Below are 12,260 nucleotides of genomic sequence, written 5' to 3'. Positions count from 1 at the left end.
TTTCCTCACTTGTTGGACCTGCTATCGTTAAGGGGGCCGTGCTGTATTTAATCATGTTCTTCAGAATAAATCATCCTTCTATTTTTCCCCTAATACCGTGTCTGAGTGATTTGGGAACCACGTATCTTTACAAACTCTTATTAGCACAGTCACTAATAAGAGTTAGTATCATGCTATTCAGTTAAGTAACCTGTAAGTGATTGTTGCTTTAACGTATATTTCCACATTAAATGCAGGGTTTATATTAGGTCTTTTTCTATCTGACAAATGAGTGCAGGAGGGACCTGTGGTCTGTGCTCTTGTAGAGAATCATTCCTTTTCCTTATCTGTACCTTTTGCTGGTTATGAGCTGACCAAGCACCATTTGGAAGTGAATTTAGATCTCTGCACAAGTTTAAACAACTGCTTCTAAGTCTAAAATAGTCCTCCAGATAATGAACCACAAGTGAAGTATGAGAGAAGAGTCTTACCTCCAATGACGTTCAGTCTTCTCCGTACAAAGACCGGTGACGTCAGAGCTGGGTGTGATACTTCTACAGATAGTTCTGCTCCATTATCCTCAATGCTGGGAGTTATATGAATAGAACACTCACAGATGAAAGATCCAAATCTCCTGGGTTTTATAACAGGAACCATTTCTATCTGTAGGGGTCTCTCATGATTTACAGCCCCATTAATCAGTCCTTGGTGTTCATCTACATCTATAATCACAGGATCACCCCCAGTATTGCTATCTCTGGTCATCAGGGCTGGGGGAGTGTGGTCCCTGGACCTCCAGCTGTGGATAATCCTCATCTCCTCTCCTCTTCTTAGACGTACAGAGATCTCAATGTCATTGGGCCTGAAGTTCATGATCTGACAGGTGAGTGTCGTCCTGGTCATGTCTATTATCTCTTTATTCCCCATAATCTCAGAAAGACTGGGAGGGTCTGTGGGAAATAAATATCATGTAATAACCTGTTAGTAAAGTGTCACAGACTGGGCAATATATACATTATAGCAGCAGAGTATTATCAGGATCCCCCTACAATAGAGGTTTCCGCTATCCAACTATAAAGTCACCCAGAGGTAGAAACATGGAATTTCAGATGGAACCATTTACACTGTACTTATTGTTCTTTCAGTGGTAATGTACAATTACAAGAACTGCACTACAAGTAGACAATATACAACATATATTTGAATGATAACATTTGTTTCCATTACACGTAGTGATCTTTGTAAAATGAGGCACTGAACCATTTTTCTTTTTAATATGGGGGGGGAGTAAAACAAGATGAGGCTGCGATGTGGCCGGCCGCAGGGACATAGAGGGGAAAGCGGGGGGTTGTAGAACCAAGAGGACTTACCAGTAATTTGCCTAATTAAAATCTAATATGAAGCTCAGATACTCAAGAAGCAAATGGGAGGTCGATATTAAAAGTGGACGTCCAGGAGGAATTGTGAATGATGCTGGTCATATATTCATACGATGTGTGCTCTATACAGCTTGTCTGCTGGGGGCAGAGGGTGATATCCAGCCCTCTGCTATCTGACACAATGGGTCTTATTAATTTGTTCTTGTAGCAAGTGGAGAGGGGACCCCAAGGGGAAGGAGAGAGAACCTAGAGAGGGACGTCAATCAATAACACAGGGATAGGAGCTTTTTGACGGTTTCCAGAATCTCCGTAGCTTGAGTCACTGCCACCGTGTGTGGCATCCGGGCATCCTCCTCAACATTTATCAGAACCATCTGTTTTGAGTCTATGTAATCGCAGGGGCACATAATACCAATATATATATATAGTGAGGGTCACATAGAATGATATATACGTGTTATATAGTGAAGTCATATAGAATGATATATATGTTGTGTAGTAGTGTGAGAGCCACATATAGACAGGTTATTGATCCTGGACCTCTTCTAATCTACAGAACGGGAGTGTGGGGAAACAAAGTATTAATATCACTTCAACCTGTCAACTGTGGACCATAAAAACATATACTTTTTCTAGCCCTCTGGTTCCCCATATTTCTCAGTCATATTTAGACTTGGGTATATTCTATTTTGAAAGTAGTAAAAGGTCTGCCAGCATGTATCATTATCGTGCAGACTAGTCCATTGTTTCAGTCTAGGCAAAAGGGTTATTGTCCACCAGTCCTGTATGAATGTACAGCACACCAGGGGGTCTCATCTTTGTTTAAATGTGAGCTGGATGTTTAATTACAGAGGACTGTGTATTTAAATGTAAATGTGTCTGGATTGTGATCTCTCCTGTTTTACCAAACTCTGCTGTATAGCCACAGAATAATACCTGCCCCTAATTAAATCAGGAGTGATTCATCTGCTATCCCTTTGTCTGCATGATTACCTGTGAAAAGGTAAACCTCGAAAAGGACCAATCAGGCAGGTCCTGAAATTGCTGATGAGGTCATTTTTGGGCTTAAAGGAGAGCTCTAGAGGACAGCAAATTGGCATTCACTAAAAAGTGATAGCTGAAGTCAGGCTGGCATTGAGATATAGATCTCTGCCCCCGACAGGAAAGGAGCAATCAGTCCCTGGAGTATTGCCGTTGCCCTAATCTACCTCTCCAGGTCTAGGGGAGCTGTGTGTTCGCCGAAAGCAGAGTGACAGTGACTTAAGGCCGCTACCTTTGCTGGTAGCATTAAAGGAGAGAGGGGAGAAGCTTGGATGGATAGACAGCAGTCCCTGAGAGTGACAAGGATACTGGTGAGTGGTTTGCATTATACCCTGTATGTTGTCTGTGCCAGACTGTAGTGTTATTTGTTGCAAGTTATTATTTAAATATGTTTATTGCTGTCTTGTGCTACCATTTTGTTAAATAAACTTATTTGCTTTATTTCAGATATCTGCCTGTGTGATTTTGAACCTTAGATAGGTACTGGATAGGCCAGCTGTGCAGCGCAGAAGGTTACATTAAACCCGGTATCCTCACAGGTAGGTATATCTCAGGTATTCATGTAGGAGATTAGTGAGACCAGACATTACACTCGCCCCTCCGATATATAAATATGGAAATCACTAGGAAATAAATGTGATTATCAGTGTTGTCCTAAAGGTGTTAAAGTCACCCAGTCAATAAATTGTTAATTTCTGGCTAAAGATGAAAAGTTGTATATATTTTATTTCCTTATTTCCTGCAGAAACAAAGTATATATTCAATAAAAGATAATTATACACAAGAGGACTCTAGAGTTATGCTGCCTTCAGACGTTCAATACTAAGTACCAGCACAATAACCTTACACATAATAATCACTATGCTCAGCTATCAGAGACAAACCATAAATACAAATAAGTCATAAATACTTTAAAATGTGCTCTAAAACTCTGACCAGTCTCCAGTTTGTACAAATAGGGGTTAAGATCATATTGCGTTTAATACTGTACTGTGGAGAAATACAATAGACCAGAGTGAGGATGGAACTGATTGGATGATATGAAGGCTGAAGGCTGAGGATGGAACTGATTGGATGATATGAAGGCTGAGGATGGAACTGATTGGATGATATGAAGGCTGAGGATGGAACTGATTGGATGATATGAAGGCTGAAGACTGAGGATGGAACTGATTGGATGATATGAAGGCTGAGGATGGAACTGATTGGATGATATGAAGGCTGAAGACTGAGGATGGAACTGATTGGATGATATGAAGGCTGAGGATGGAACTGATTGGATGATATGAAGGCTGAAGGCTGAGGATGGAACTGATTGGATGATATGAAGGCTGAAGACATGACTGTGGTGTCAGTGATGTGTATTACTGCTCACAGTGACATATTCTGAATGCTTTATCCGTCAGCATGAAGCATATAGCACGTAAGGTGTATAAATTACTATGTTATTACATGTGGTAAAGTCCCCTCTACATAAATAATACAGTGTGTGATACACCGTGGGAATCGCCTTAGTCTAAGACGTATTACACCATAGCTCTATTCAGTGTTTGGCAGATACTGAGCATCGCTTGGTTGATACATTCTCCTCAATACATCTCACAGATTTTTAACAATTAGTTTTTTTGTGTGAAAGAACTAATTTCTCTGGTCCGTGAGTTTTAAAATACATTTTTAAGTATTTCCAACCTATTTGTATTTATGCTTCATATCTGATAATTGAACATTGTTAGCTAATGCTTAATGTGTAAGGTATTTAGAAATAAATATTCAGTGCACAGTGATAGTCACAGTGTTGGTGTTAGAAGAGCATCTTATATACAACTTACCTTTCTTAAACCTTGTAAAGTAGAATAAAACGGCAGCAACTAGAAGTAACGTAGAGATAAGTGTCCCAATCACAGCTCCAATAACTGCCCCAGTGTTATCTTCTCGCTCTGTAATCACATAGAACAAGTAAAATGTCTGTACATAGTAACATGTTTCTGCATTTTTCAAGAGAACGAAAAAGTTTAATTTTAATATTCCATTCATTCAGTTATAAGAGGCTGTATTTTTCAGAAATATAAAAAGATTTTAAAAAAGATAAAAAAAAAAAAAATTAGTTTATTCTAATATTGTCTATTCTAGTTTAGTTTATATTGCTGGCACAGGAGAATATTTCAGTCACAGAGCAGAGATCAGAAAATGTCAAAATAAATTTTATTTACAAGCACATTCTCCTCTTCATGTCACTATCTTGTGAATTACCATCAATTTTGGTTCCCATTGTCTTACTTATAATTTGCAGAGGATTAAACAACTTGAAACTTGAGTTTTTACCAAAGTGTCTGATTCATTAAGTTAAGTAAAGCAAAAAAAAGGAGTAACTTTGCACCTGGGCAAAACCATGTTGCATTGGAGGGGGAGGTAGATTTAAAAAGTGGGGACAGATTTATAGTTGGGGTAGGACATGTCCTAGATCAACTTTAATTTTCAGTGTATATAAAGCTATCAAGTATGTCTGCTACATGAAAAAACAACCAGTATATTTACCTTATATGCAAAATAATAAACTAATGTGCACCACTTGCATTGTAACATGGTTTGTTTAGGAGAAAACTAATTTTTTTGCCTTATTTTCCCTAATGACTCAGGCCCAAAATCTCTAACGTTAATGGGATCATTAAATGTCCTTTGTGATTTCTTTTTGCACTGTTCCCTCGGTTACTGATTGCACAGTATATACCTGCATTCTAAGAGCTGTGAGCTATATTTACAGAGACATTTACATGAGTGGAGCACCTCACCCAACCTTCAGTACATACCTGAGACAGTAACTGCTGTATTTGATGGCTGTACTGAAGTTACAGGACTGCCATTATAATAGTGTGGCTCCATTATAATAAAGTGCCTCCTGTCTGGTTCTAACCGATCTACTTATGAGAACATCTATGCTAATATGCTCTGCTGAGGATGGACTTCATGAAAGGGGATTCATAGACTGTGATATTATTTGCTTGTAGTATATTGTTTGAAAGTAATTGTTCTTTATGATGTTAGAGACTAGAACTGTATTAATGTATTCTAGACAATGTATGCAACAAAATTGTTTACATTATAGAAGTATTAACATATAGGAATATTATTACTGCTTTTGTTATTCTGAATTAAGGCCCGATAGTGTTGCCCATAGTAACAGCCAAGTTAGATGCACTATAAGGTACCGTCCATTAGCTCAGGCTTGTGAATATTATATACAATTACTTGTTGCTAATCATTCTTAGTTAAGAAACATTTCAGTGATGCATTGTTCCTGTATGATACTGACGACACTTAAAACATTTGGGGGTATATTTAACAAACTGTGATGGTGCACTAACGTGCACTTAACATAGAATCCATGCCCCGATGTGTCCCCCGCATATTTATTAAAGATGCATCGCAGCAGATATCGCGGATATCTGCTGCTTTGCATTCTGCTTCGTTTTGGAAGTTATTCAATAGTATGGTGACTGCTCCCTCTTGCAATCTAACAAGTTCCGAAAAATAGATTTTTTCGGGAACTTGTCTTGATAATGTACCAGCTGAAGCTGGCGTACATTATCATTCATGAAAAGTTTCAGTGCTGTCAGCTCTGCTCCGACGAGCAGAGCTGGACAGTGCATGTGTGGAGGGATCACATGATCCCTCCCTGTCAATCACACTCTCTCTCTGCAAACTATAATTGCCGATAGAGAACAGAGATGTTTGTGCGCATGCCCAAGGGTTTCACTAGGCGCATGCGCACTGGAGTAAGAACAGGACCCCCGTTGACCACATACTGCTTCGGGAACGAAGCAGCTGTGGTAAGTATGATTTCTACTTCACAGGATTAGCAGTTTTTCGGAACTGCTGTTCCTGTGTTGCTTTTTTAATAAATATGAGAAATAGTTCAATCCTTATCAATGCGATAAGGATTGAAAACTATTTTTCATATTTTGCGAGTGATGATAAATGTGCCCCTTGGTGTCCTACTTGTATTGGGGTCTCAGGGGTTTTCTGTCCCACTGCCGTGACCTAGAGAAGAGCATCTGGAAACCAGGTCCGCACTACACTCTAGCAGATACCTATAGGAGTGTTACACAACTCTAGTCTCCATTTATCACATGATGACAGCAATAAGTATGGAATCTCCATATTCCCGTCTGTTATAACTTGTTACACTTATTACAGTGTCCACCAGTCTGCTAGTGGTATCTGAGCTGCAGGATACTGTAAAGACTCACTTACCGGTTACAGTCAGAGTAAAATTCATTACCAGGTCTTTCTTCAGAGATCTGTGGGTCACGATACAGGAATAATTATTACCATCGTCTTTTGTTGTAGGATTTAACGTCAGGTGACTTGTAACATTAAACGTGGCATCTCCATTAACAGCATCGGTGGTGCAGGTCCCCCGATCCAAGACCACGCAGCCAGGGGGATCCTTAATGTATCGGACCCAGCGTACGAACGCTGACTTTGGGTAAAGATTGGTGACTTCACACAACACCGATTTTTCTGTTCCCAGCTCAATACTGATATCTCCCGGGGTCAGTGTAGCTGACAGACGAACTGCACAACAAAATGCGTAAATCACTAGAGATGTACAGGAAAAGATGTATAAATGTGCCGTATAGAAAGTTGTTACTCTCTACATCACACATGGACGACCTGCGGCTCTCCAGGGGCTGTGAAAATATAGATCCCAGCAGGCTCTGCTAACCGATAGCTGGCAGGGCATGCTGTGACTTGTAGTTTCACAGCTCATGGAGAGCTGCAGGTGGTCAATGTCTGCTCTTCATGATAAAAACACAGGGCAGTGATCGGAGCCATCTAATCAATTTGTGTCATTTCCATGCACTTTTCATCCAAGAAAACTCAATATAAATGAGTTGTGTGGTCACTTCCAACAAGAAATAAGAATATTTTTTTTCCTTTACTGACTATTTAGTGAATATCTTTATAGTAAAAAAACAATAATAATTTGTTATTTCAAAGACCTATGGCAAACATAAAATAATTAATTACCACCAGAAAAGTGCCAATAAGTCATGCTTTTCAAACAAAATAAAAATGTAACAAATATCTCTCACATTAATATTATTTGTGTATGGTTTGAGGAATGATATAACATATGTCACTTAAATGTCACTTCAAGGAGCACAGTGCAAATAATAATAATTTATATTATTTTACTATTTATATTACAAATAAAGATAATATCGCCAAGTAATATAAATGGTTACAATTACGGTTATGCTTATATCAATCAAAAACATTTTTTTTTCCAGAATACGCACATATCTCACACAGGACACTGCAAAAACTCTAATTCATGCACTTATCCCCCGCATTGACTATTGCAATTCCCTCCTTAGTGGTCTTCCCAAAATCAGACTTGAACCCCTATAATCTATTTTGCACGCAGCGGCTACAATGAGTTTCCTTGCAAATCATCCTTCTGCTGAGTCACTCTGTCTGTCTCTACATTAGTTGCCTGTTTTTCAACGAATCCAATATAATATTATTCTACTAACTTACAAGGCCATCAACAAAATTGCACTGACGCACATCCTCACTGGTCTCAAAATATCTCCCAACTCGACCCCTCGTTCTGCACAAGATCTGCGTCTCTCTTCCACACTCATCAATTCCTCCCATTCCCGGTTACAGGACTTTTTTCAGTCTGCACCCACTTTGTGGAATTCCCTCCCTCGCACAGTAAGATTTTCTTCTGGACTACAAAACTTCAAGCGTTCTCTGGAAACCTACCTCTTCAGACAAGCTTATAGTATTCCTCAACCAGCATCTTAATCTCCCTAGGTTACCCTATTACCACCCTCTACACAGCTAACACAAGACTACAACCCTCTGAGTCCTTGACCAACATTGCTGTGTGAGTAGGGTGAGATCCTTCTCACTTGAAGGTATATGATAATACAGCATGTCAGTCAGATTTAATACACAAGAAAACTTCTTACAATTGTTAACTAAATAAGATGCAGGAAAATACCGTAACAATGTAAATTGTCCTTGATGTCTAAGAATATTCTCGTGAAAGTTCTGAGTCGAGTCTACTGCTCTAACAGCTTGTAAATTCCAATGTAGAAGGTGTGAATTACAGGCCTGTGATATCAGCACTAGTCTGGTCCGGTAGTATGTGGCTGGTAGCCGTGGTTCCCCGGGGATGCTTCCCCGGTTGACCGGCGACTCCTCAGGGGACCATTCTGGAACTATTTCCAGGTGAGGCTTCTCCTGTGACTCTGCGGTGTAGACCGGGTACTTTTCTCTTGTACTTTGGCCTCTCTGTCCCTAACTCACTCTGTCCTTACTGTATTCTATTCATTTATGGTGCCCCCTGCCCTAAGCACAAAACTCCTGACTCTTTCTGATATATTCTTTATGTGGCTGCTTAATTAAATCTCTCTCACTATTGTCCGAATCTCTTTTCTATTTATTCCTCTGAATCCCACTTTAAGCCGTCTTATTTCCCTACAGTACACGCTGGTGCTCTAAGACCTGCACAATGTTATTAATGTTTCTGTTAAAGGTTTTGTCAGTATATATTCCTATAGATAATCTTATATTCTGCAATCAAGATGAAACGGCTACATATATTGTTATATTATCTTATATTCCTCAATAAATATATAATATCTGTTCACTTCTAGAAATGGTCTTATATTTCCCACAATAACAATCACAAATATGAGATAATCATTTGCTCCACGTGAGGCTGTATTTCATTATATTGTCCGTCACTCCCTGTCTGGTCTCTCTCCTGTGTGTTTTCAGGTCACTTTGGGCTCTATTTATGAAAAGGCTAAAAGTCATTTGTCCGTCGGCGATAAAGCCAACAATAATGAGAGTGACATAAACTATCCGATACCTGTAATCCCGACAAGGCAGAACTATAGACTTATTATATAACTTACAGCCACCATTGTCTACACGGTTACATCCGGTCACATTTAAATCCGACTTTGTGAAATGTCTACAAGTCAAATGACATCAGATTTATTGGTCAGATTGCTGGTTTTAAAGCGGCAATGTATAATACATTATGCAGTTGGTGGGTCCGGGCATTGCCACTTTAAGACCAGCAATCTGACTCTGACCCTTACATCTGACGTAATAACGTGTGTTATTCCCTGTGACAAAGCCCATTATACCCTTGTGGGGGTCCCTGGTGAAAAACAGGTTCTCAATCTCCGCACCCCAGGTAAACCAGCGCAAATCAGCAACGGAAACGTGGGCTCAATATCTGGGACTGTTGGTTAAACAATATTTTATGATCATTGGTTAATGTGCTTTTCCTGTATAAATGTGCTTAGATTGTACAAAGATTTCCCACTCAACCTAGTGGAAGAGTCACCAAGTCGTGGTCTGAAAATCTGGTCATTTAGGCAGCTATGTGTAAGAGTCTCTGCAGAGTCCGGCTAAATGGGGGACAGCTTAACATATGGCTCAATCTACACCCCTAATTATAATAGGGGGCTTAAAATTGACATGTTATTTTATATGGAATACCCCAATCCGCTAATTTCTAACTTGCCCCCTCCCCCCATCACACTGGGTAACAGTAGAGGAACCACATCACAAAGCCGGGGGCTATGACTATTGTACTTCAGATGTTTTCTGTCCTTCATAAATAACTCGTTCAATGGGAGCGTAAAAATTACAATTAAATATTAGGCGGTATATTTACTAAACTGCAGGTTTGAAAAAGTGCAGATGTTGCCTATAGCAACCAATCAGGTTCCAGTTCTCATTTATTTAGTACATTCTACAAAATACTAGAATCTGATTGGATGCTATATATTTTTCAAATATACCCCTAGGTTTATGTTGTCCTTCTCTTTGGATACCTGTGTATATCATATTATTACCACTCACCTGACACCTCCAGAGCAGATTTCCCCTCCGCTTTATCAGGAGTGACTATAACAGTACAGGTATATTCTCCTTCATCAGAGAACTGGACACGCGGGATGTGAAGTTCAGCGTTTCCTCTTTCTACTTCAATCTCCACCATGAAAGCTCCTGGTCTATAGACCGTTACACGTCCAGGAATGTGATCATAGACAATTGTCGTGTTTCCATCCCATGTCCTGGTCCATTGTACGGCAACAGTTCTCCCGGGTTCAAAATCAGAGATATCACAGGGAATAGTCACATCCTCCTCTCTCAATGCTCCGATAAGTGGTTTAACCATAGTGACTCTCAGTGCATCTAAATAACAAACAGTCAATGAATTAGATTCTTTACAACTCTGAGTACACTGGATTCATTATAACCATCTGGAAATATTCTCTGTAGGTGTTTATAAAGAGTATTTTCATGTATCACCACTAATATAAACAATATTATTCAGTGTAAATTTTGCCATTTGCTTCAAAAGAAAACCTGTATATTGTATGTAAGAGTATTTTATTATTCTATACTTACATGTGGTTGTTATAAATAGGTATTATAGGCTAAAGAGTTGATAATACCCTGATATCTGAAGTTGGATTGGTTCGGAATAGTGCACTGAAATTGTGTCCGTTAACCAAATGCACTGTGGCTACAAAAACAGTTCTGTAACTGTCATATAGATGCTGTTGACCTTAACTTTCTGCACCTACTCCAGCAGCAGCACAAGATGTCATGTCTATTTCCTCATAAGCCCAGCACAGAGCTCTAACAGTATCACCGATAAGCTTCCCACCTTCTGTAATAGCTGCTTTATTAGGATAATAGTGTGAGAAACACATAGTTCTGTCTCTTGCAAATATTTATTCATATTAGTGGAAAAAAAATTCCCTGCATTACTCATCACTACAATTTACCATTATTTTATCTCTACAACAACTGAGTGATAATATCTAGAGTGATAAGTGATACTTATTTCTCTGAAGCCCCCCATAGCATATCCTGAGCCTGGAGCATAATTGGAACTGGAAGCTCGATTTAAGTTTTGATTTACACTATTTAAAATAAAATATATAAAGGCTTCTTAAAAGAAAATATAAACTTCTACATATAAAAAAGTGATAGTTATACGCTACATTATATCTACATACCTACATTTTCACCAGCAATAGGTTACAGTTAAATACTGGCTGCTTTTTCATATAACACACAAATACTTGTTAGCTTTATTTTTACACTGAAATATAAAGTTTATCCAGGACATGTCCTACCCCAACTATAAATCTGTCCCCACATTTTAAATTCACTGCCCCTCCAATGCAACATGGTTTTGCCAAGGTACAAATTTACTCCTTTTTTTTTGCTATGCTTGCCTTAATGACTCAGGCCCATGGTGGAAACGGCTATTCAATACTTTCTTAGGGCTGGTATGACCCAATTTACCTCTGGGACAATGTTGAGCAGTATGGTACAGTAATAAAAAAAATCTGGTTTTAATAAGTGAATTATTATAATAAGTGAATCCTACTATATGTATAGAGCAACAGTATATCACTCACAAATAATTCCTCTCACTACACTCTCTGTAGAGACACCTCATACAGACAACTCTACGTTCATACTAATACACAATGAAAATAGTAAAAGTTGAAATACAAAATGTAAAAATGTTATATTAAAACCTCAATAACAAAAAAAGTGTCTGTGTAATAAATTGTAACGGATTGAAAAACTATTAATTTAGCCTATAATCATAATAATCCCTTCTGAACAGGGCACTATCAGCAAGTAATGCCTTGTCCTCTGGGGGTTTTACTGAATTATACACTGACTGACGTGATTTTGACTGTATATAATAGTATAGAACTATAGTCCGACTGGATACTTTGATGATTTCTCTGAAAGCCCTATCTTGCGAAACACATAATGGTGTAGCTCCCTGAT

The 12,260-nt window shown here is 38.8% G+C and overlaps 1 protein-coding gene across 3 annotated transcripts in view; it reads right to left on the bottom strand.

Annotated features, from left to right (window-relative positions):
* Window positions 1–12,260, bottom strand: part of LOC142103527 (uncharacterized) — a 66,500-nt gene that overhangs the window by 29,653 nt on the left and 24,587 nt on the right. For all 3 annotated transcript variants that reach the window (XM_075187570.1, XM_075187571.1, XM_075187569.1), the window contains exons 2-5: window positions 10,299–10,634; window positions 6,651–6,974; window positions 4,229–4,336; window positions 471–929 (exon numbers count right to left, since the gene is read on the bottom strand). In XM_075187570.1, the coding sequence (XP_075043671.1) occupies window positions 471–929; window positions 4,229–4,336; window positions 6,651–6,974; window positions 10,299–10,617 (1,210 nt within the window). In that variant the 5' untranslated portion in view covers window positions 10,618–10,634. The remainder of the gene's footprint in view (window positions 1–470; window positions 930–4,228; window positions 4,337–6,650; window positions 6,975–10,298; window positions 10,635–12,260) is intronic.

The sequence above is a fragment of the Mixophyes fleayi genome, chromosome 10 (genome assembly GCF_038048845.1).
Source record: "Mixophyes fleayi isolate aMixFle1 chromosome 10, aMixFle1.hap1, whole genome shotgun sequence".
Lineage (NCBI taxonomy): Eukaryota > Metazoa > Chordata > Amphibia > Anura > Limnodynastidae > Mixophyes > Mixophyes fleayi.
Note: the sequence above shows the minus strand (reverse complement) of the source record. Positions and strands in the feature narration are given on the sequence as shown.